A 25,718-nucleotide genomic window follows, 5' to 3' on the forward strand; every position below is an offset into this window, starting at 1 on the left:
AAAAGTGTTCCTATTTCTCCACAACCTCTCCAGCATCTGTTGTCTCCAGATTTTTTAATGATCGCCATTCTAACTGGCGTGAGATGGTATCTCAATGTAGTTTTGATTTGCATTTCTCTAATGACCAGTGATGATGAGCATTTTTTCATATGCTTGTTGGCCTCATGTATGTCTTCTTTTGTAAAGTATCTGTTCATATCCTTCGCCCATTTTTGAATGGGCTTGTTTGTTTTTTTCTTGTAAATCTGTTTTAGTTCGTTTGTAAATTCTGGATATCAGCCCTTTGTCAGATGGGTAGGCTGCAAAAATTTTTTCCCATTCTGTTGGTTGCCGCTTCACTCTATTGACTGTTTCTTTCACCGTGCAGAAGCTGTGGAGTTTGATTAGGTCCCATTTGTCTATTTTGGCTTTTGTTGCCAATGCTTTTGGTGTTTTGGTCATAAAGTCCTTGCCTATGCCTATGTCCTGAATGGTTTTGCCTAGGTTTCCTTCTAGGGTTTTTATAGTGTTAGGTCTTATGTTTAAGTCTTTAATCCATCTGGAGTCAATTTTAGTGTAGGGTGTCAGGAAGGGGTCGAGTTTCTGCTTTCTGCATATGGCTAGCCAGTTTTCCCAACACCACTTATTGAACAGGGAATCCTTTCCCCATTGCTTGTTTTTATCAGGTTTGTCAAAGATCAGATGGTTGTAGTTATGTTGTGTTGCCTCCGAGGCCTCTGTTCGGTTCCATTGGTCTATATCTCTGTTTTGGTACCAGTAGCATGCTGTTTTGATTACTGTAGCCTTGTAGTATAGTTTGATGTCCGGTAGAGTGATGCCTCCCGCTTTGTTCTTTTTGCTTAGAATTAACTTGGCTTCAAATTGCATTTCTAAACAATTTCAGTACCAGCTGCTTTAGTGTGAAAATCTGGCAAAGTATTTTTTTGGTATTCAACTAATTTTTGTCCTGCTTGGGTTATCAGTTTTTAAACTAGTCTCTTTCTTAGAGTTTTTGGAAATTCTTACCCAGTCCAAATGATCTGATTCCAAAGTCATCAGAAAACTATTTAAGTGAGTTTGTCAGGGTCCTTTTGATCTTTTCCCATGAACTGCTTTGAAGACACAATACACTAGAATTTTATTTGCTTGTAAAGAGTTTTTAGAAACTCTTTCAGAATTAAGTAATTAACTAACTGTAAAAATGACTTCAAATGGTTGTAAAGACACACTGACAAGGAAATTTGGTTATTTCTGTCGCCTACAATAATTTAACATAATAATCATAATTATGACTGATAACATATCAAGACATATCAGAGTGTTAGTAATCTCATATAATTTTGGAACATATATTAATAACATATCTATTAAAATGTAACTTGAAGAAGGTTAAACATTATTCTTTATTTCACAATACTTTTCACATAATTTAACATATCAAATAAACTGTTTCTCTCTCTTTTGGGTGTTGTATGAGCCCTCTGTAGCATCTCAAAGTTAGTTGGAGGTCAAAAAGACTTAATTTCTAATTCAAAAATTTGATTTTGAGAAACATCAAATAGGTCAAAGGTTTAAAACAATCCAAATAGAATCACAAGTCACTGTAAAATAATATTCATGTAGTCAAAATTATAAAAGGTTTTAAAAGCAAAAAACATTTTTTGAGAGGAGACTCAGTTTTCCAAATAATCAACAGACCTAAGAAACAGCATTAGACAATTTCTCTCTTTTTCTCTTCTTGTCTTTTACTTAAAAGATGCACAAAAATTTTACCATTTATTAATACTACATGAAAATTTTTGTTTAAAAGAGAAACCCATATTTTACTTTTATATTTGTATATTATAAATAGGAAAGCTAATTTTACTAAAACCTTATAACCCAAATTATCTGATCTCAAACATCTTTTGACTACACTAGACTTTTATAAACCTTATATAACATATTGTAATTAATTTTTTCACTTTATATTTATTTAGCTTTAACAATATATTTCAATTTTTTAAAATTTGAAATAATCTTTAACTTCTAAATGAGATAAAATTATCTTTTTCTCCTTAAACACACATTTTTATGTCTCTCTATTATTTCAATAGCTTTAGGGGTACAAGTGGTTTTTGGGTACATAGATAAATTGTACAGTGATGAAGTCTGGGCTTTCATAGTGCCCATCATCCAAGGCCATTTTCATGTTTTTACCAAGTTTTTCACTAAAATCCCATCTATCTTTTCCATTATTATTATTATTATTGTTATTGAGATAGAGTCTTGCTGTGTCACGCAGGCTGGAGGGCAGTGGCATGATCATGGTTCACTGTAGCCTCAACCTCCCAGGCTAAAGCAATCCTCCCACCTCAGCTTCTGGAGTAGCTGGGACTACAGGCACATGCCACCACACCTGGGCTAATTTTTGTATTTTTTGTAGAGACAGGGTTTTGCCATGTTGCTCAGGCTGGTCTTGAATTCTTGGGCTCAAGCAATCCTCCCACCTAAGCCTCCCAAAGTGCTGGGATTACAGGCACGAGCCACCATGCCCAGTCCTTGCTTTGCGTTATACACTTTGTATACAGAATTAGTGTACTCTTAGTAACCTTCATTTCTTTTACTTTTCCTTCCAACTTTCCTCATTTTAGAGGGTACATGTTCAGTTTTGTTACAGGAGTAAATTGCATGTTATTGGGGTTTGGTGTAGAAATAATTTTGACACCCAGGTAGTGAGCATGGTGCCCAGTAGGTAGTTTTCCAATCTCCTACCCTCCACTTTCTAGGAAGCCTCAGTGTCTATTGCTCCCCTTTTTGTATTCACATGTACTCAGTGTTTATCTCCTACTTATAAGTGAGTACATGCAGGATTCAGTTTTCTGTTCCTGCATTAATTTGCTTAGGATAATGGCCTCCAGCTGCATCCATGTTATTGAAAAGAATATGATTTCATTATTTTTTATGAATGCATAGTATTTCATAGTGTATATGTATCACATTTCCTTTATTCAATCCACTGTTGATGGGCATGTCTTTGTTATTGTAAACAATACTGTGATGAACATATGTGTTTATGTATCACTTTGGTAGAGTAATTTATTTTCCTTTGGGTATATACCCAGTGATAAGATTGCTGGATTGAATGATAGTTCTATTTTAAGTTCTTTGAGATATCTCCAAACTGCTTTCCATAGTGGCTGAACTAATTTACATTTCCATCAGCAATGTATAAGCACTCTCTTTTTTCCACAACCTCACCAGCATCTGTTATTTTTTTTACTTTGTAGTAGCCATTGTGATTGATGTGAGATGTGATCTCATTGTGGTTTTGATTTGGATTTCTCTAATGATTATTGATGTTGGTCATGTATATGTCTTCTTTTTGGAATTCCTAATTTCTTTCTTTCTTTTTTTTTTTTTTGAGACAAAGTCTTGCTCTGTTGCCCAGGCTGGAGTGCAGTGGTGTGATCTCGGCTCACTGCAACCTCTGCCTTTCAGGTTGAAGCGATTCTTCTGCCTCGGCCTCTTGAATATCTAGTGCCACCACATCCAGCTAATTTTTGTATGTTTATTAGAGACAGGGTTTCACAATATTGGTCAGGCTGGTCTTGAACTTCTGACTTCATGATCCGCCTGCCTCAGCCTCCTAAAGTGCTGGGATTACAGGTGTGAGCCACCCAGCCAGTAATCCTAATTTTTTTTTTTTTTTTTTTTAGAGATGGGGTCTCGATGTGTTGCCCAGGCTAGAGTTCAGTGACTATTCACAGGCATGATTCCACTACTGATCAGCAAGGGAGTTTTGACCTGCTCCATTTCTGACCTGGGCCAGTTCACCCCTCCTTAGGCAACCTGGTGGTCCCCTGCTCCTGGGAGGTCACCATATTGATGCCGAACTTAGTGCAGACACTCGACTGGCATAGTGCACTACAGCCCAGAACTCCTAGACTCAAGTGATCCTCCAGCCTCAGCCTCCCAAGTGGCTGGGACTACAGGCATGCACCACCGCTCCTGGCCAGTAATCCTAATTTCTAGAGAAAACCTAGAAAGTAAGTTTGAGCTGTTTTATATCAGTATTTATACATGAAAACATTTTATAATTATTAGAAAGATTTGTTTTCTCACATTTTTATCAGTTCTAAATATATTTAGCTTTTTAAATACCATAAGAAGTTAAAGTATACAAATTTAAATTTATGTTTGATAATTAATGTTTAATATTTTAACTGACTTAGAAATGATCCAGCCATTTTATGATTATCTATTACTTTACTTAATATGGACTTTAAGGTTTTAAATTACTGAAACTATGACACAGGTATCCTTCCTAATGTCTTTCCTGGGTCTTAAGTAGCCATGTGGTACTCAGAAGGGCTATGAAGGGCAGGGCGCATCTGGTTCCTGAACTTATATACCAGGGGTAGGCACAGGATAGAAGACAACTGTGAAGACAATGCCTGAAGGATCCAACCCCTTCTAACATAGCCAGGAAGCAAAACTGGGACAGGTAGGAAGGGGCTATAGTGGGGCTGACTGCCTTACAGCTGGTGGTCAAGGTGCCGAGAATATGTCCCCAGCCCTTACCACAGCTACCTGTCCAGACACCAGAATCCAGAGGTTCAAAAGCAAAACCAAAAGCTTACAGACAAACCAATAAATTAAAAGAAGCCACAATATCAAAAATTGAAGCAGCCACATTTTATGACTTTAAAACATGTAGTAGAGACATTATAAACCCATATGATGAGTATATTCAGGCAAAAATGTCTGAATTATATTTAACTGATAATTCTGAAGTCATTCTTATTTTATTTTACCAACTATTTTAAAACTAGCTTTATTCCCCAAATATTATCACATACTTGTAACACATATTGAGTTATAGACATACAGACACATAGACACAGCAGGTCTTATAGCTTTCATCAGGAATTCTCATTTGCCAGCTTTCAAAAATAAAACAAAATTTAGACAGATTAAATTTAACAAAGTTAAATTAAACGAAAAACAATTCACAACTCCCCAAACCAAAATAGGTTGAGAGAGACTGGCACTGCTGCATGGTCCAAAAAATTTTATAGAAAAAAAAGTGACATGCGAAAAACAAAAATAAAATACAAAAACAGCCAGATTAGTTACAATTCAAAGTTTTCCTTTTAAAAACACTTTTTGAACAGTTGGCCACCTGTGATTAAAATATGGCTTCTGTGATTAACCGAGACTTCACTATTTGTTACAAGATTCGGTTGCAGTCCATTTACACATTCAGTTAGGTGCAGTTACCTATATGGGGAAAAAATCTTCAAGCCAAACTTACATCAGGACTAAACACTGGGGAAAAAATATAGAAAATTATTTCTTTAGGTGATATGAGTTTCAAACAATTTTTTCAAGTTTTTACCTTTATTTGTTTTGTTTAGTTTTGCAAAATTAAAAAAAAAAATTTTGCAAATTTTTTTTTTTTTGGAGATAGGGTCTTGCTCTATTGCCCAGCTGGATCTCAGTGGTACAATCATAGCTTACTGCAGCCTTCATTTCCTGGGCTCAAGTGATCCTCTCACCTTACCCTCTGAGTAGCTGGGACTATAGGTGTGTGCCACTGTGCCCAGCTAATTTTTTTGTTTTTTGTTTTCTATAAGCAATATAGAAAATTTTTTTGGTTTTTAGTAGAGATGAAGTCTCGCTATGTTGCCCAGGCTGGTCTCAAACTCCTGAGCTCAAGTGATCCTCTTGCCTCAGCCTCCTAAAGTTCTGGGATTACAGGCGTGAGCCACCATGTCTGGCCTGGGAAAATCTTATAATCAAGTTTTTAAAACACTTTTTCTCTGGCATTTAAAGTCTTAGTAGGAGTCCAAAATCATACAATAATTCATTTGTTTTATATTCTGATACTTTTATGGATTTGTATTTTAAATTTACATCTTTGAAGGTGATATGTGAAGGTGATATGTGAAGTATGGATCCAACTTTATCTTTTTCCAAATGGCTCCCTATTTGTGCAAACCATTTATCTTTATATCACTGATATGAGATGCTGCATTTCTAATGAGGTAATTTTCTAATTTATTTGGGTCAATTTCTAGACTTTGTATTTTGTTTCATTGGTTTGTCTATTCAAATGTCAAATTATTGATGTTTTATAATTTTTTTTATATCTAACTTCACTGGTTCTCTTTTCAAAGTTTTCTTGGATAGTCTTGCTTGTTTAATTTTTTCTATATAAGTCTAGGAAAAAACCCTGTTAATATGTTTATTGGAATCTCATTCAATTTACCAGTTAATTAAGAGAGAATTGATATCTACAGGATGTTGAATATTCTAATCCAGTCCTAGGATTTTTATCTGCTTTGATTGCTATTTTAAATGGGGCCTCTTTTTCCATCCTATCTCCTAAATGGTTATTGTTTGTGTATGTGAAGAATACTGTACTGATTTCTGAATGTTAATTTTTACCTCCTTGCCTTTTCTAATTCTTTTTGTTTATAGTAAGTTTTCAGTTGATTTTTTTGGGATATACAATGATATCTGCAAATGGAGATAATTTAACTTCCTCATTTCTAATCCTTATGTCTTAGACTGATTTTGTGGTGTAATGGTGGTTGTACTTCTGGCCTTGCCTGTCTTTTCCTTCCTGTCTTTTTTCTAAGCTTGAACTGGCAGCCTCCCTGGCCATTCTCTGTTATTCAATACACTTTCAGTAAATTTCTTTTCACATAATGTCAGAACTGGTTTCCTGTTACTTTATCTAAGAAGCCTGATTAAAAGTTGATTTTGCACAAATAGTGCCCAATGATGCATTATCAATAGTGATATCTATTGCCATTTATTGAAGGGCTATTGAGGCAGTGTGCCAAGTCATTTGTATATATAATATCAATCAATTCCTAGAGAATGTGCCTCTGGTTATACTATCAAGTTTGAACTCATCATTTCAGCTTCTTCAAAGAGACTGCTTTTTGTGTTAGCAGTAGCTCTAAAATGTAAGGTAAGAGTCAGTTTAATATGTGTATGCTTTTATTGTTTGCTTTGACATTATAAAATCAATTTTTATTAGGTTAAGAGTGTTTCAGATTTTTTTTTTTAAAGCAGTGATACCTTATTCCCAAAGCAAATCCTGGAAGCCCAGAATGAAACACATTTTAAAGGGACACTGCAAAGGTTAGGTAGATTACATAGGAGGAAGCTACTTAACCTAGAATATCGTGTTGCATCTGAGCATAGACAAAAAGGAGTTGTTTCGATGATGAAATGTAGACATTTCTGGACACAGATCTTGGTGGCTCTTATGGGTTGAATTGTGTCCTCCAATAAGATATGTTGAAGTTCTAACCCCTAGTACCTCAGAAAGTGACCTTATTTAGAAATAAGGTCTTTAGAGAGGTGATCAAGTTAAAATGAGGTAATTAGGGCAGCCCCTATGACTGGAGTTCTGATTAAAAGAGTAAATTTGAACACAAACAGATATGCACAGGGAAGACAATGTGAAGGCACTAAAGGAATGTCTACAAGGAACGTCTAAAGCTACCAGAAGCTAGGAGAGATGTACGGAACAGATTCTTTCTCAGAATCCTCAGAAGGAACCAATCTTGCTGATACCCTGATTTCACATTCCATGGTCTTGAGAACTGAGACCCAACAAATTTCTGTTATTTAAGCTACCCAGTTTGTGGTATTTTGTTATGGTTGCAGAAACTAAACGCAGCACCTATGTGGCCAATTGGACAGAATTTTGGAAGTGGAGTGTCCTACACATTCCAGAATGTAGGTTCATTGTAAATAATGTTTATCTGGCATGGGTTAAGGACCTTGAGGCTTGTTACTTATCAAATCAAAGATCTCTTCAGGCTCAGGAAGTGAACAATCCTTATAATTGTTGAGTTCATCACTTAGAGTTGGAAAAAGCTGATTTTTATGTACAAACACTTTTTATGTCTTAAACCAGAGAGAGTAAACTGGTAACTTGTTCATAAGTATTTTGTTTGACCTACACAGTGTTTCAAAAATAGGGAGAAAAATGTACTTGCCAATATTTAAAGATCAGATTTCTTATAAACATTTCTGGATGCTATGGTTTGAATGTCCCCTCCAAAACTCATTTTGAAATTTAATTGCCATTCTTACACTGCAAAGTGGGACCTTTAAGTGGTGATTAGGTTGTGAGGGCTCTGCCCTCATGAATAGATTAATTGTTACTGTGGGAGTGGATTAGTTATCCCCAGTGTATAGGGTGACAAATAGGATGAATTCGGCTTGATTTGTTCTCTCTGTCTCTAGAGCTCACTTCTGCCTTCTGCCCTTCTGTCATGGGATGGATCACCTTCGCCAGATGCTGATGCCACACTCTTGGACTTCCCAGCTCCAGAGCCATGAGCCAAATAAACTTCTGTTCATTGTAAACTACTCAGTCTGTGGTATTCTGTTATAGCAGCAGAGAATGGACTGAACACCGGATTTCTGGTTTTGCTTGAAAAATGAAAAGATCTGCATTTCCTCATGACAACAGTTGGCATTGCTGAAGCTCTGCTGCTTCCTTTAGTCAGGCCAAGAATAATTCTGTCAGCTACACAGTCACCAAGCCCACTTACTGGGCTGAGTCTAAAAACCCCTTCCTGCAGCAAAGTAGGGAAATAATAAAAGCTAGTGATTGCTCAGCACCACGATGTAACAGGTGCTTCCTAGACAGTTATTCAACAAATATTTATTGAGGGCCTACTAGGTGCCAGACACTGCTCTAGCTACTTGGAATATACCAGGGAATAAAACAAATGATCCATGTAAAACTTACATATTAAAGTGGATGAAGGACAGAATCAAATAATAATTATGATAAGTAAGCAAATCACATGGTATATTAGAAGGTGATACATTCTAAAAAAAAAAAAAAAAAGTAGAGTAGAGAAGGGGAATTCCAAGTCTTGGGAGAAGGTAAGTTGTGATTTTAAATGAAGTGGTCAGGGTAGGTCTTCCTGAGAAGATATTTGAGTGGACTCAAGGGAGGAGAGGGAGTTAGTCATACAAACTTACTGGGGAAGAGTGTTTCAGGCAGACAGAAAGGCTAAAGGAAAGGTCCAAAGGCAGGAGTGTTTGGTGTTACTGGTGTTTGACGAAGGCAAAGAAGCAAGTGTGACTGGAGCTTAGTAAAAACGGGGAGAGTGGACAGAGGAGAGCTCAGAGGGTAAGGGGCTGTGCCAGAATATGAAAGAGCTTGAGAACTGATTTGGTTTGAATATTTGTCCCCACTCAACTCTCATGTTGAGTTGTAATCCCCAGTGCTGGAGGTGGGACCTGGTGGGATATGCTTGGATCATGGGAGTGGATCCCTCATGGCTTGGTGCTTTTATAGTGATAGTGAGTTCTCATGAGATCTGGCTGTTTAAAAGTGTGTGGCACCTCTCTCTCTCTCTCTGTCCCTTTCTCTCTTGCTTGCTCCTGCTTTCAACATGTGACATGCCTGTTTCTGCTTCACCTTCTATGACTGAAAGCTCCCTGAGACTTCACCAAAAGCAAGCAGATGCCAACATTATGCTTCCTGTAAAGCCAGCAGAACCATGAGTGAATTAAGCCTCTTTTCTTTATAAATTACCCAGTCTCAGGCATTTCTTTACAGTCATGATGGAACAGCCTAACAGAAGGACCTAATAAGGACTCTGGCTTTTACTCTAAATGAAATAGGAGCCATTAAAGGGTTTTAAGCAGAAGAGTGATCTGATCTAATTTAGATGTTGAAATAATTACACAGCTGCTCTGCTGATAGCAGACTGTAGGGGGAAGAAGCATAATGAGGGAAAAAGAGAGATGTGTTTGGAGGCTTTCTGCAGAGATCAAGAAGTGGCTTGGACCAGAATAGTAGCAGGGGAGATGTGTTAACTGGTGAAAGTTAGGATGTCTTTAAAGGTAGAGTCAATCTCCAGATGGATTAGATGTGAGGTGTGAAAGAAAGAGGCCAAACCAAAATCCCAAAGATTTCAGCTTGAGTAACTGCAAGGATGGACTTACTATTTGAGAGGAATAAGCTGTAGGAAGAGTAGATTTCAAGGGGAAAATCAGTAGTTCTGTTTTGGACAAGTTGACCTTGAGATGTATATTGGATATCTGAAGGAAACATTGAATAAACTGTTAGATACAAGTTTGGAGTTCTGGGGACTTGTCTAGTTGGCAATAAATCTTTCCTCTTCTGATCTAGTCTCATAGCTTTAAATAGAATATAATGCCATGTAATGCCAATGACTCACAAATATTTATGGTTATGGTAGATTCTAGACAGATGTCACCTGATGATGTGCCTATTGCCAGCAAGAGGAGGGCAGGGTTTCTAGCGCTGTCTCTTTATCTCCGATTATGTAACAGGCATGGTTTTAGTTCCAATGCTTGGGTCTCCCTGGATTCATTCCTTTGAATTCCTACCCAATATAATGACGGTCAATATCTTCGCCAGCTTTACTAAGTCTTACATCTGGTGAAGTGTACAGACCAATCTGAATCAAGGTCTTTTAGTCCTTACCTGGGGCTCTTTCTTCCATGCCGTTATGCCAATCTTTGTCAAGACTATTTTTCAAAGGCTCATTCTCCTTGCTTCCTTATCTCTTTTCTAGGAATTTTAGTTTCTTTCTTTACTTCAGAAATTAATTTCTCACTTCATTTTAGTAGTAGGAATGTTAGTGCTGAGAAACTGAAATATTAGGAAGAATCATTGACCAAGACTTCCAGGCTCTAGCTACTAGGTGTGTCTTGTTGTAATTAAGGAAACCCTATCTGCTCCACCATAGCCCAGTTTAACGTCCCCAGGAACTCCATCTTCTGCAGTCTCAAACTTTTCGCTTTTTCAATTCAGTCCAATTTATACTCTTCTTTGAAAGTGGCTCCAGGTCTGAAGAACCGTGGTCTTGAGGAAGAGAAATGGCATGCTCAGCTGTAATCAGGCCCACAGCCAGCCCATGAAGTTATGGGGTGGACTCAAGAGCCACGCTTCGTCCGGGCACCTAGCGCAGTCCTCCCTCCGATTCCCAAAAAGCGGGGGTCTTCCGGCGCGGTCCCCTCCCCTATGGGCGGGGCCTACTGCTACTGCTCCCGCTCCCGCCTCCCCGGCTGCGCGCGGCTGCGGGCTGCGGTCACGTGAGCACAGCGGGGCGGGGGAGGGGCCTTGATTTCCGGGCGGCGGAAGGAGACGCGGCCGCGTGAGGACGAGGCTATTTGAAAACACGCTCCGGGAGCAAGAGCGTGAGGCCGGCGGTGCACGCTGTCTCCTTGTGAGCTTTTGCTCGCTGGATTTTTCTCCTCGGGCTCCGAGCCCCGGCCGTGGCCGGGTCCTCAGGTGAGCGGCCGTCGCCCGTCGGACTGGGTTCTCCCGGGGCTCAGGACTGAGCGTGGTGGGGCCGTCGCCCCCTGTCCGCGGCCCAAGCAGGCAGGGTTGGCCGTGGACGATGTGCTCCCCCGGGTCTGGGCCGCGGCGTCCCTCGGAGCTGGGCCTGGGTGTGCAGCAGGCACTGCGGGGGCGTGTGCAGCAGGCACTGCGGGGGCGGGCCCCTTTAGGGCGTTTGAGGAGCTTCAGGTGACTGGGCGGGTTCGTCCAGTTTCAGGTCCGAGAGAGTTTTAGGCCCGGGTGTGTGAATTGGGCCCCACTTCCCCGACTCTGGTCCTGGCCGGCATCCACTGGAGTAGGAGCACGGTGTATAGTACTTCTGGGATTGATGCAAGACCGAAGGCGGAGTGGGGATGAGCAGGCGTCCCATGTTCCGCCCTCTAGTCGCCCAGGCGGGAGAGTTAAGCGAGCGGAAGGGGACCACAGTTTTCTCGAGTCGCCCCTGCCCGGGGCATTTGCTTTTTGGGAAGTCTGTCGCCCGTGGTTGGCCCCTCCGTGGTGTTTGGAGGAACTCGTGAGTTTAAAGGATTTGGGAGGAAATTATCAAAGGCCGAGTGCAGTATGCTTGTTCTCTCTGGGTTTTTTTTTTTTTTTTTTTTTGGAAAAGAAGGTGGAAATGTGAAAGGGTAAGAAGGTGGCAGGCAAACTATTAATAGTTGGAATTTAGTTCAGTTGAAATCCTCATAACGCTAGGATCTGCCTTTTGTTGGAATTAGCAGGAAAAACCTGCAGTAGGAGTATGTGACGTTCAGCTTTGAAACTGTTGTGGATCGCAAACCTAAGGACTAGTGATGTGAGTTCCACCCCTGAGGCTGGCATTCCTACTTTCTGCTAAAAACTGATTTGCTCTGTTATGAAAATCTTTTGTTATAAGTTAAAGTCAATTACTAGTAGAACTTTCAGAATTCTTCGTGTAAAAATGGTTTGTGTACCGTAATAATATTACTAGTTTTAAAAAGTCAAGGAAAGGTCAGTCAGCCCTCTTTAATTTTCCTAACAGAGAAAGCGTTAGTATGACTAATACAAAGCGATAGATAATATGGCATAAAGTTGACAGTAGACTATTGAAGATTCATCAGGTGGTTAATGGCTAAATAGAACCCGGAGGAGTAGGGGAGGAAGCGAGTTAATTTTTCTGAATGTCCTGTACCATTTACTTTCGTCTCCGGTACCAGCTAGCAGTAAAATTGTAGAAAAAGCTCACAACGTGTGCTTGCTTAATTAAAACCATTTTTGTATTAAAAGAGGCCACGTGAGTATCATGGCCTTCTTTTTAGGCTTTATTCCTTTCCCGCCCCTCCCCGCCCTTTTTTTTTTTTAAAGACTAGGGTAACTAGAGATGTGGGTGAGATGAAAACTTGGGAATAGGGACAAATGAAATAAGGTAAATTATTTTGCCACCAAGACTTCCAGTCTTGAAGTTAATTCTGGTGTGTTAAAGGTTATTTGCAGAGCTCAGTTCTGTGAATGAATCCCTCTTCAACTTCTTGATAAAGGAGTGTCTTCCAAACTTTTCTGACATGCATTGTTAAAACTGGTTTAGTACCACCTATCTTGCATGGTTCTGTGCGGATTGCATGCAAAGGTACACAATGCATCTAGAACCGGGCTTGGTATATACTGATCCTGAGACTTTAGGGACATGCACGTATTTATGCTTAGAGCATAACCACTATGTGCCAGGCACAGTTCTGGTGTTTTGCAGTTGTGTAAAACACTCTTCATTGTAGTACCTCATCCTGTGATTATCTGTTTTGTAGATAGAAATTGGGACAATGTACAGGTAGAAAGAGTACGAGTCTGGATAAGAACCCAATCAATCTGGTGTAGAATTGGTTCTTAACCTGTGAGAAATCCTAGCTCATGGCCATCTAATATAACCCTGTAATTAAGTGAATTTGGATATAGTGTAATAGCTGATTGGCTTCGGAATTCCTTGAACTTGAGCTGCTCAGTATTGCACTGGCCATTTTATTAATATTGTAATAATGGAAACTTTTCGTTTTACTCAATTTCTTTATGCCCTCGTGTATAGCATTACCGCTTTTTATGGCCAGGCATAGGATAATTATGATAGACCAGGAGATGAGGGGAAGCTTTATTTATTCCAGAGGTACTTACCCTATTCAGGTGGTGTACAGTGGAAGGCAGAGCTCATTATTTTTGCGGGTGTGGAAGAGGCTTCAAGAATCATTAAGCTGCTTCCAGGTAGAGGAGTCTATTTTTTTAAATAGAGGTTACTTTGTGGGAAGATAAAGCTGGAGAGGTTGGATGGGGCCACATTAGGCTAAGGTTTTACTGTGTGTGAGGAGTAGGAACAACTGAGAACTCTTGAGCCTTCGTCATGAGCTCTGTGTTTAGAGAGGGCTCTCTGGTAAAAGGCCAGTGGACTAAAGAGTAGACACTAGATAGTAGGCAAGAGTACCAGTGGAGAACATATTGAATGGTAGAAATAAAGGACTTCTTTAAAGTCGTGGCCTGGAAATGGGTAAGAGATACAGATCAAAGATTTCATGTGTAGGTACAAGGTTTGGAATGTGATATAGCGGGGGAGGGAGTACAAGATGGCATGGTGTTATGCCTGAGTTATTTTAATAGTGGCTTAGCTGGTCTTTGTTCCTTATCTCCCTGTTACATCATATTTCTGTTTATGCTGCTTTTTATCCTTTTTGGCGAGCAAAGAGGAATACTGTTTTCTGTTTATATCTAGTCTGAATGTTACTTTTGCTGTACTAGGTTTATCCCTTACACCTGATCTTTACCTTGTTTTCCTTGCTCATGAAAGGCCTATTAATCTCCTTGCTGTGTATTTGAATCTTACCCATTTTTCAAATGCTCAGCTTAGGTTCGTAAATCTTTTTCTAACCATTATAGGCTGCATTAAATAATAACATTGGTTTTCCAACTTTGCTTGATATTTATTGCTAGAGAGGTTCCTCTGGGGCTTTTATGAATACCAGGAGCTCACCAGCAGATACAAGTTATATCTCTAGCAAGTCTGTGCTGCACTCCTACACAGGAACAAAGGAAAAGAAAAAAACACTTTTCAAAAGGTTTCACATAGCTTGACAAAAGGTTCCCTGACCCAAAAAACTTTGCAAAACAGTGGCAAGACTGTTGCCTTGTTACAGTATTTTATGACTGAGTTTATAGTAGTTCTTAACAGTATTTTTTAGTATTTTGATCTTTCAGCATACTCACCGATTCTTGATTATGACTGAAATAAATGTGTTGGGAAATGCCTTTTCTTCTTTTATCATTCATCCTTGTCTTTATCCATTGCTTTTAATTAATTCTTTTCATTATAGTAGTCAAGAATGACTAAAAAAAGAAAACGCCAAGATGATTTTCAAAAAGTAAAACTGAAAGTTGGTAAAAAGAAACCCAAGTTACAAAATGCTACTCTTACAAACTTTAAAACAAAGACTATACATCTGCCTGAGCAACTCAAAGAGGATGGATCACTTCCAACAAACAATAGAAAACTTAACATAAAGGTAAACCATACATCTTGTTTTGATAAAATAAGATTTTCTTTGGAATCATGTAGAATGTTGTATTTTGTGAAAATTTGTTTCAACTCTTAAATACTTTGCCTAGGGTCATCATAGGGTTTATTGATGTTTGGAGTTTATCTTTTACCCAAATCTGATCTCTTATCATACAGCTGTGTCTTTCCACTTCCTCCAGAAAGATTTGCTAAACTAAATGCACAGTTGTTTCTCCCTGGTATACTTATTTGATGATTTAATTCTTTTCTTTGGAGACAGGTCTCACTCTTACCCAGGTTGAGCACAATGGGGTGCTATCATGGCTCACGGTAGCCACGACCTCCTGGGCTCAAGTGATCCTCCTACTTCAGCCTCCCAAGTAGCTGGGGCTATAGGCGAGCATCACCATGCCTGGCTAATTTATTTTTTTTGTAGAGACAAGGTTGCACTATGTTGCTCAGGCTGGTCTCAAACTCTTGGATGCAAGCAGTCCTCCGGCCAAAGCCTCCCAAGGTGCTGGGATTGTAGACGTGAGCCATGGTGCCTGGCTATATCTGCAAATAATCCTTACTTGCTTTTGATATGTCGAATTTTTGATGAACAGTTTTCTAGCTGTTTTTATAGCTAATTAAGATACAATCCTGTCATTCACTTTTGAACCCATACAACACATAGCTTATTATAGGTTCTTAGTAAATACTCGAAGTCAGTTGAAGTTTGAACAAGTGTTGCTTAACAATTTAACAACTTTATGGAGACGTAATTTACACATAATTAAAATCACTCACCTAAAGTATACAATTTATTGGTTTTATTATATTTACAGAGTTATGCTACTATCATCATAATCTAATTTTAGAACTTTTTTTTATCACTCCAGGAAGAAAACCTGTACCCATTAGGAATCACTCCTCATTTCTTTCTCCCAGCCCTAGGCAATCACTAATTTACTTCTGATGTCTGTAGATTTGCTTATTCTGGAAACTGCATATAAATGAAATCATACAATACATGGCCTTTTTTACTGGTCTTTTACTTAGCACAATGTTTTGGAGGTTCCTCCTGGTTGTGTGTAGCTTGTAGCATATATCAGAACAATAGTGCATTCCTTTGTATTGTTGAATTGTATTTCATTGCATGCTTAGGCCACATTTTGTTGATCACTCAGCAGTTGATGATAATTTAGTTTCTAGTTTTTGACTCTTATGAATAATGCTGTTATGAACATTTGTGTATAGGTCTTTGTGAGGATATATATATATTTCTAGTTTTGCTTTTTAAGCCCTCAAAGTTAAATAAAGGGTTATTTGAAGTTTTTTTTCCAAAGGTTACATATATTATTCCACATATAAAATTGTGAAGTAGTATACTCTGAATAAAACACAAACACCCTTTGAAAGACCATTTAAAACAGGCAGAAAGGGCCTGCCAAATTAAGAGTATATAAATGAACCTTCCATGATGTTTGGTACATAGTAGCTTTTCAATAAATGATGGTATGATTGCTGGCACTATAAATCATAGAGTGCTTAAGCCTACATGTAGGTTCATGTAAAGAGAGAAAATTCTAACTGAAAATTATGTCATGTTTTTGTTAAGCTGAAAGTATTTTTCTGTTTCTGATCCTAATGAAAGCTAAATAACATTTAAAAAGCACTTATTGAAGCAGTTTCCCCAAGGAGTGTCAGTTTACTAGTATAGTGTTAGTTAGCATGTTTATTTCAAATTGGTATATGTATATAAGTATACATCTAACATTTGTATTTTTATTTATAGGATTTGCTGTCACAGATGCATCACTACAATGCTGGGGTTAAACAAAGTGCTCTTCTTGGACTTAAAGAACTTTTGTCTCAATACCCATTTATAATTGATGCACACCTTTCAAACATATTAAGTGAAGTGACTGCTGTGTTTACAGATAAAGATGCTAATGTACGATTAGCAGCAGTTCAACTTCTTCAATTCCTGGCCCCTAAAATACGAGCTGAACAAATTTCTCCATTTTTCCCTTTGGTAAGTGCCCATCTCTCTAGTGCCATGACTCACATTACTGAAGGAATTCAGGAGGACTCTTTAAAAGTTTTGGACATTCTGCTGGAACAGTACCCAGCTCTAATTACTGGCCGTAGCAGTATCTTGCTTAAGAATTTTGTAGAACTTATTTCTCATCAGCAGCTGTCCAAAGGACTGATAAATAGAGACAGATCCCAGTCCTGGATACTTTCTGTAAATCCTAATCGGAGACTCACTTCTCAGCAATGGAGGCTGAAAGTCTTAGTGAGACTCAGTAAATTCCTTCAGGCCTTGGCAGATGGATCCAGTAGGTTGAGAGAAAGTGAAGGACTTCAGGAACAAAAAGAAAATCCCCATGCCACTAGCAACTCCATTTTTATCAACTGGAAGGAACATGCCAACGACCAGCAACACATCCAGGTTTATGAAAATGGGGGTTCACAGCCAAATGTCAGTTCACAGTTCAGGCTACGGTAAGAAGGATTTCAGTTATGTCCACACTCAGTTTTCCTGTATTGAATTATAACTGCTGACCATTGATGACTATTGGTGGGAATACATGCAGTTGTCTTTCATAGTTTTCATATAGTTACTCATGATTTGATTTACTGATGGGAAGAGTCATTTGTATGTTAATTTATTAATTTATAGCAAAGCCTATACTTGATAATATCTGTTGGCTTTGTCATCTTTGTTGAGTTTCATATTTCATACTAGTTTTGATTTAATTATCAGCTTATGGTTCTTCATTTTACTCTAGTACTTTATATTTAAGATTAAATTAGCAAGGGATAATAAACATTTTTTAATCACTAAATTTTTTTCTTTCTTACCCTTATTAGGTATCTAGTTGGAGGACTAAGTGGTGTGGATGAAGGCCTATCATCTACTGAAAACCTGAAAGGATTTATTGAGATAATAATTCCATTGCTAGTTGAGTGCTGGGTTGAAGCTGTACCTCCACAACTAGCTACTCCTGTTGGAAATGGTATAGAACGAGAGCCTCTACAGGTTATGCAACAAATCCTTAATATTATTTCTCTTCTGTGGAAACTTTCTAAACAACAGGATGAAACCCATAAATTGGTGAGAACTAATGGTTCTTTATTTTCTTAGTATTGCCTTTTATCATAAATGGGAAGATTAGAGATGAGCTCATTGCTACTAATTGGTTATGTATTTTCTCAAAAGTACCCCGGGTTTAACTGTAAACTTGTTTTGCACAAAACTACAATACAAATTAGTTTTCTGAGGTTTTTTGTGAATGTGTATATTTTTAGCATGAAACGCATAACTCATTATGCTTGATTCCATTAATTTTTATTAGGTATAATTCACAGTAGTGTTATAGTGTATTGTTTATGGCAGATTGATTGTGTTGGAACATTCTAGTTTCTAAAGGTCTCTTACAGGATTTAAAAAGTTGCTTATTAGGTAAGTAGTCTCTTTGAATTTATTCCACATTGCCTAGTAGAAATGGACAAAACTGAAGAGCTCATAGCCAGACTTGAATTGTTTTAAGTGTTGTGTTATAGTGAATGTAGTGCATAGTGTATGCTACACTTTTTCTGTGCAACCAAGGAAGAACAAGCTGTGAGATTAAGTTGGTGCTTAATTAATATGGTAACACACTTAAAAGGGGCAGCTGCAGAAGCAAGATTTCAAAGGGAAGCATCTGGTTTTCAGAAGTATTGCTGTAAGGACTTTTGACAAGGCAGGTGTGAATCCTTGAAGTTTTCTGTGTATATATAAAACCGAGAAGGTAGTTTTCTTGTTTTCGTGTTATTTTTATTTCAAGTTGAAGTTTAGAATGAGTTAATATGCTGCATAAAATAAGATGGGATAAGTTAAGTAGTATTTGATAATCTTGAAAAGCATTATAGAATTTTAATAAGGTATGTATTTTAAAAGTGTGTTCTATTGCTATTAACCCATCATCTGTAGGGATGTTTTGTGAATTGCTTTTTAAATAAGATGGCATTTTGTCAGTTACAGTTTTGAGACTTTGTTTTATGATTCATTGCATGCATTGGCAAAAAATTGATCAGGGCTATAATGTATGATTTTGAGAAAGCAAAGCTTGTTTCTCATATGGCAATTAATTTGTGATATAGGCTAGAGACAGTAAGAAGGTATATAGCTCCTTAAAACAAAAAAACTATTACTTATAGTCTGTTATCTGAAAGGTTGAGATAGAAAATAAAAGTAATCATAGTCCTTAAGATGTCCTATAAAAAAGGAAAAGAAAAAGTAATGATATTCAACATGGACTTTGAATGCTAGTTTTTTCTTTTTCTTTTTCTTTTTTTTTTTTTGAGATGGAGTTTCGCTCTTGTCACCCAGGCTGAAGTGCAGTGGTGCCATGTCAGCTCACTGCAACCTCTGCCTCCCAGGTTCAAGCGATTCTCCTGCCTGAGCCTCCTGAGTACCTAGAATTACAGGCATGCACCACCAAGCCCGGCTAATTTTTTGTGTTTTTAGTAGAGGTGGGGTTTTGCCATGTTTGTCAGGCTGGTCTTGAACTCCTGACCTCAGGTGATCTACTTGCCTTGGCCTCCCGAAGTACTATGATTACAGGCATGAGCCACTGCTCCCGGCCTAGTTTTTTCATTTTTAGAGAGTCAAGAAGTAAGAATTCCAAGCTTCTTTAGTGTTTGGTTACATATAAGCACCAGTAAACTTTGGTTACTGCTTTGTTAGTAGTGTTTGTATTTAGATAGAATAGTAGGACCAAAATACAAAATCTGAAAATTCATTAATTATGCAAGTTTTGGGTCATCTTATCATTTGGATAACACTAACAAAGGATCTGAATACTGCTTTAATTTTATAGATATTTAAAATAGTATGATTTAGAACTATTTTGTGCTGTTATAACATAACTAGGCTTATTAGCAGCTCATTAACATAGAATGGTAAGTTTAAAAGACTGCATAGACTGTTGAAGATGAGAATATTAAATTGAGATACTGTATAAAACTGAAATAAATTGAGAGAGGATGGTTAATTCAGATAGGAATGCTATTTAAAAACATCCACTGGTAGAATTCTCTTAATTCACCTTGGCAGAGATTAGTGGTACAATTTATTCAAAATGATGGAGCGTTGGTATGATTCTATACAAAATGACATTAAAATGCAGTTCTGGTTTTGAACTTCTGGCCTCAAATGATCCTTGCACCTTGGCTTCCCAAAGTGCTGGGATTACAGGCATGAGCCACTTTGCCTCGCCACAGCCTAATCTTTAGGAGGAACCAAATAGCATTCTTTGGCATTAAACTCAAATCATGTACCATAAGCTGAATTTGTAACTCTTTTCTTTCAGAAAATCTATAGATTTTTCTATTGGTAAATTGGTGTCTTGATTAGGTTTAGTCTTAGGACCACTGACTGCTTGCTTTTACATGTTGGTGCTACGGCTTAATGCATTTAGTTTGCTAGTATTTGCAGCACAGTTGAGAAATTTCACTTGTATTCAAGTAATTAAAAAAAACCAACTTTTTAGTAATTTAAAGCTTCGATCCTTGTTTTGAAAAGAAGTCTCAGGGTGCATTAAGTCTTACTTCAAGTGGTTGAATAGTCAGATCCTTAATCAACTAAAGTTGTTTGTTTCTGAAATACTGGGTGTTTCCTTAATAGCTAGCTACCTGCATCCTTGTTATAGCTAGTTTTGAAAATAAAAGTAGAATTTGACATTAAATTTTTGATTTACTATGATTTCTCGAGTACTACATTAATAGGGTAGTATTATATGTTATAAAAATTGTGCCTTAGCTTTTCATTTAATGCTTGGCTTGCTTGCTACTTTTTCTCTTTGTATCTCATTGCTTTTATCCTTTTCCTATGAGGATTAGGGTTTGTAACCAAACACTGATGCAGTCATGCTTTTTGAGGCACTTGTTCAAAGCTTTGTTGGGCATCAATAAATATGGCTACTTAATTAAAATGTAAAATTCAATTCCTCGTTCACGCTAGCCACGTTTCAAGTGCTCAACAGCTACATGTGGGTAGTGGGTACTGTATTGGACGGTGCAAATAAAGAACAGTTTGATCATTACAGAAAGGTCTTTTGAGTAGTACTATTCTAGACTTGGGCTACAGAGATAAACATGGTTGCTAAGGTGCTTGCCCTCATGGTGTGTACCTTCTGGTGGGGTCAGTAGACAATAAACAAACATATAGTGTCAGTGCTCGGAAGAAAGATGAAAGTGAAACAGGGTATAAAGAGAGCGTATGCAGGAACAGTGAGGGGGAGCTATTTTAGATAGGTTGTCAGGAAATGCTGTCTCAGAATAAGATAGTTGAGTGTCATTGAATGAAGTTGAAGGAGCACGTCTTGTCAACATCTGTGGGAAGAACATTCAGGCATAGGAAACAGCAAGTACAAAGGCCTTGGGGTGAGAACAGGTTTGCATATTTGAAGAATGACAGGAGGGCCTGTGCAAATGAGATACTAGGAGAATATTTGAAGATGGGGGAGAAGAGTTGGAGTGGCCAGATTATGTGGGACTCTGTGGTTCCTTGTAAGGAGTTTGGATTTTATCCTGAGTGTGGCAGAAAGACCATTGGAGGGTTTTGAGCAGAGGAGTGGCATAATCTGCATTATATTTATTAAACTTTAATTTGCTGAATTTACAAAAATAGAACACTAGTAAATTCCCAGGTGCTTACAGTCTAACTCTAGTAACCATCATCTCTTGGATGACCAGTCCTGTCCTACATGTATATACACTCATTTCCTTTCCCCCTTCCTGTATCATTTTGAAACATGAGATTATGTTTTAAAAGATTACCCTGCTGCTGTGTGGGGAATGGTGTCTAGTGGTTGAAGTAATGAGAAGTAGCTGGATCCAGGTAAAGCCAGCAGGACTTCTGGTATGTATAATGAAAGAAAGAGTCAAGGATGATGCCAGTGTTACATTGCCCAAATGAGAAAGGTCATTTGGTAGGGAGAATTTGGTTTTATTCATGTTAAGTTTTAAGATGCTTATCGGAAGTTGAGGAAATGTCAAGTATACATTTGTATATAAAATCAGGAGCTCAGGCAGAAATGGTTCAAGTACTATTACTAGGCAAATCCAAACATTTAGAAGTAAGGAAGAAGAGAACCCAGTAAAGATACTAAGGAGGAACAATAATTGGGCTGTAAGGCTGGGTGTGGTGGCTCATGCCTGTAATCCCAGCATTTTGGGAGGCCAAAGGGGGCGGATCATTTGAGGTCAGAAGTTCAAGACCAACCTGGTGAACATGGTGAAATCCCGTCTCTACTAAAAATGCAAAAATGAGCTGAGCGTGGTGGTAGGCACCTGTAATCCCAGCTACTTAGGAAATTGAGGCATGAGAATCGCTTGAACCTGGGAGGCAGAGGTTGCAGTGAGCTGAGATGGTGCCACTGTACTCCAGCCTGGGCAACACAATGAGACTTCGTTCTCAGAAAAGAAAAATTGAGCTGTAGGGTAACTAGCTGTTTTAGCGCCTCAAGTCCCACATCTGGGAATCTTCTCAGTCTCTGACAAAATGGATTGTTGGGTTACCCTGGATAACAGGAAATAAAGAATACTCTGATCTGGAGTTAGACAGTGTTTCCATAGGAGGGAAATGATAAATTCACCAAAACTACTGAAGCATTTTAAGGAAATGCATTGCTTTGTGAAATTGTTAACCTTTAATGGGAAATAATGGAATTGCTAGAGAATAGAGTTATGGTACAGATAGAACATCAGGAAGAAAGACTTTCTTGTGTATTTCATAAACATTGCATTGGTGGTCCAAATTCAGAATTTTCTTAAGTCTCAGATATTTTCACTTTTAAGCAGCAGACAGAATGCAAGTAAAACTAATTATTAAGCACCAAAAGGATCTATGGATAAAAACTGGATGCTTTAACAGTTCATTGTGATTTTAAAATTGATTTACACATTACTGGTAGAAAGTGTACTATGACGGGACATTTATTTGACAAGTTGTCAATTTTCTTCCAGTTTTATTGGTTATTTTACATTTTTTTCTTGTAGATTTTACTAATCTTTGCTATTTCAATAGGAGTCATGGCTTCGAAAGAACTACCTTATTGATTTCAAACACCATTTTATGAGTCGTTTTCCATATGCCTTAAAAGAAATAACCAAGCATAAAAGGAAAGAGGCAAATAAAAGGTATTTTGATTCTTTTTCACTATATAACCTTGAAAAGCTGTTTAACCTGAAATTATCAGAAGATAATTAGCCTTAATATGGAACTTTGTATGCTGCTGCGTATTTATGTCTAGATTTTGTGAAAATAAAAGTAGTATGGCTGATTTTTGGACAAGTCAGTTTGAGCCTTGGGATTAACAGTTTTTAAGTTTTGTTTGTTTTAAGTCTGTAAAATGATTTTTTTTTTGTGCTAGATGAGTGTATCAACTTATGTAAATACAAATTTAATAAAAGTTGCCAAGGTGGATGGTTTATTTGGGTGAAGCACTGTGAGATTATTGAATCTCTTAAGCAAGAGAATATTGTAATGATCATCTAGTTTTGCTCTCATTTATACACGAGGAACCTGGTAGTGAAACTAATATCAGTATCCTGAAGAAAGAAGGATAATTGGAGAAAAATCAGAAGTAAAGGGTAACTGATTAGAAGGTGAAGTTTAAAAAAAAATAGTAAGCCTAGAAATTATTTAAAGTGACTACGTCAAGTAAGAGCAGATAAATGTGAGAACCACTTATGTAATAAAATTTGACAAGCAGGTAGAAGCTAAAACACTAATAATGTAGTTCCCGTAAATGAGCAAACACTTGCAAGGGATCTTAAAGTCTGGTAAAGGCTCTTAAATATATCAAAGGGAATACACTAGCTAGAGAATCATTGAGGTTTTTTGAACAGGGTTCAGAGGATATGCTTGGAAGCAGTATTTCAGGCATAAGAGTTTTTCATTCATTCACTAAATATTTATTTTGGTTGCTTACTGTGAACAAGGTAGAACAAAGTATTGTGATAGAAAGGATGAGATTTTTTAAGCTATGTTACCTGCTCTCCTAGGCAGTTATGTTATTTTTTTTTTGAGATGGAGTCTCACTCTGTTGCCCAGGCTGTGGCACCATCTCAACTCACTGCAGCCTCCGCCTCCCGGGTTCACGTGATCCTGCCACGTCAGCCTTCCAAGAAGCTGGGATTACAAGTGTGCACCAGCATCCCTGGCTAATTTTTGTATTTTTAGTAGAGACAGGGTTTCACCATGTTGGCCAGTCTGGTCTTGAACTCCTGACCTCAAGTGATCTGCCCACCTCAGCCTCTCAAAGTGGTGGGATTACAGGTGTGAGCCACTGTGCCTGCTCTTAAGCAGTTATATTCTAAATCATAAAAGAGTGTTAGGATCCAGTCATGAGACAGAAACCTCGACAGTAGTTTTTTAACAAGAGAATTTAATATAAAGAATTGTTAACTAGGTATACCAAGGAAGTTAGGTATTATGGAGGTAGCAACTACAGGAAGCAGATAGTACCTGTAGAACTGGGAGAACAAGGAAGAAGCTTGGAGGAAAGGAGCCAAAACTCTAACCTCTGAGAAGGGGATGCTCCTCAGTGGGTACTGTTATCTTGAGCTGAGAGCAAGGATTCTATAGGGCTGGGGCCGAGTACTTTGAAAAGGGAGTGTTGGCTGGCTGGTGCTGACATTTCTTAGAGGCATGATGATTCTGGTTCTGTGTCAGAAAAACTACAAAGTGGAGTCTGCTATGGCTGCTATAATGAACTGCAAATGACCTGAAGAAGAGCTACTGATTGACACTGGCAGCAATAGGAAACAAAAACAAAATAGCAAGCAAACCAAGAGTGTCCCATCTTCCTCTTACAGTTTTCTAGTCTCTTTCTACCGCCTCTTTATTGGCAGGGCCTAATAAGCCATCTGCAAAGGGAACAATATGGGTCACGGAGTCCCAACCCCAGGGTCACAAAGCAGAGTGTAGAGGGTGACTTTCAAGTTGAGAAACAGTAGCTCAGTAACTGGCAGGAGAAGTAAATGTACATATGTAACACAAAGCAGTATATAAGTATATTAGAACTGTACAAGTAAGTGCTATAGGAATTCATAGGAAGAGACAGATCACTTCTTGTTAGGATAAACAGACAAAGCTAAATGGAAGAGTAGTAGTTAAACTGGGTTTGAACGTGAATGGTTTCAGCAGGTGGAAATGCAAGGGATGAGACTATTGTAACTGGAGGAGATAGCATGTAAGAAAGCTGCAGGATTAGGAAATGGATGGAGAGCATGGATCTGGGTCCAGTCTGATTTCTTCACTGGCATTGATGTGGAAGTCATTTTTTGACTCAATAGTTCATTTATCTTTCAGATTCTTTTGGCATTAAAGACTTTTGGTTCAGTCAGAACTGTTTTAGGGAGCTTCTGTAGTTGAGGGGACAGAATCAAAGGACACTTTATTGAGCAAAATGTTAGATTTTTTTCCCCCCATACAATTTTCTTATTTGAATTTTTATTCTGGGGTTCATAAGTAAGCTTCAGAAAGAAAGTCCATGAACTCTTTAAGTATTGATACAGAATTATATGTGTATTTTTTCAGATAAGGCATTCCATTTATAATTTTCATCAAAATGTGATTAAATTGTGGTTAAAGTGTTTAGGATTTAGTAAATAAATTATTCAGTGTAAATAAATTATTGAAGAGTGTATTGGTGTATCATTCAATAAATTTACTGGACTCTTATGTGCAAGCATTTATTGTACTAGTTGCTGAGCATTTTGTGGTAAAGGAAATAGGATACTAGTTCTCATGGAGTACAGTGTAATGAAAAAGACATCTATTTCACTTGATTCTTTAATCAGTGACTGATTTTGATAAATACAGTGAAGGAAGAGTTTAGGTTAATACAGGAGTATGTAATAAGGAGTTGGTCC

The 25,718-nt window shown here is 37.9% G+C and overlaps 1 protein-coding gene across 3 annotated transcripts in view; it reads left to right on the plus strand.

Moving 5' to 3' along the window:
- Positions 1 to 11,093: 11,093 nt before the first annotated feature.
- The window catches only part of TEX10 (testis expressed 10), a 58,598-nt gene continuing 43,973 nt past the window's right edge, over positions 11,094 to 25,718 (plus strand). For 2 of the 3 annotated variants that reach the window (XR_010343767.1, XM_012437551.3), the window contains exons 1-5: positions 11,094 to 11,269; positions 14,626 to 14,814; positions 16,585 to 17,297; positions 17,667 to 17,910; positions 22,867 to 22,979. Coding sequence is in view for 2 of the 3 variants with exons in the window: in XM_012437551.3 (XP_012292974.2) it covers positions 14,635 to 14,814; positions 16,585 to 17,297; positions 17,667 to 17,910; positions 22,867 to 22,979 (1,250 nt within the window). In the remaining variant the exon portion in view is untranslated. Of the gene's footprint in view, positions 11,270 to 11,969; positions 12,111 to 14,625; positions 14,815 to 16,584; positions 17,298 to 17,666; positions 17,911 to 22,866; positions 22,980 to 25,718 lie in introns of those variants that run through there. The other variant, XM_064379487.1, reaches the window with a different exon arrangement.

This window comes from Aotus nancymaae, unplaced genomic scaffold (genome assembly GCF_030222135.1).
Source record: "Aotus nancymaae isolate 86718 unplaced genomic scaffold, 86718_ANA_hifiasm-v0.15.2.pri h1tg000003l, whole genome shotgun sequence".
In the NCBI taxonomy this organism is placed as follows: Eukaryota; Metazoa; Chordata; class Mammalia; order Primates; family Aotidae; genus Aotus; species Aotus nancymaae.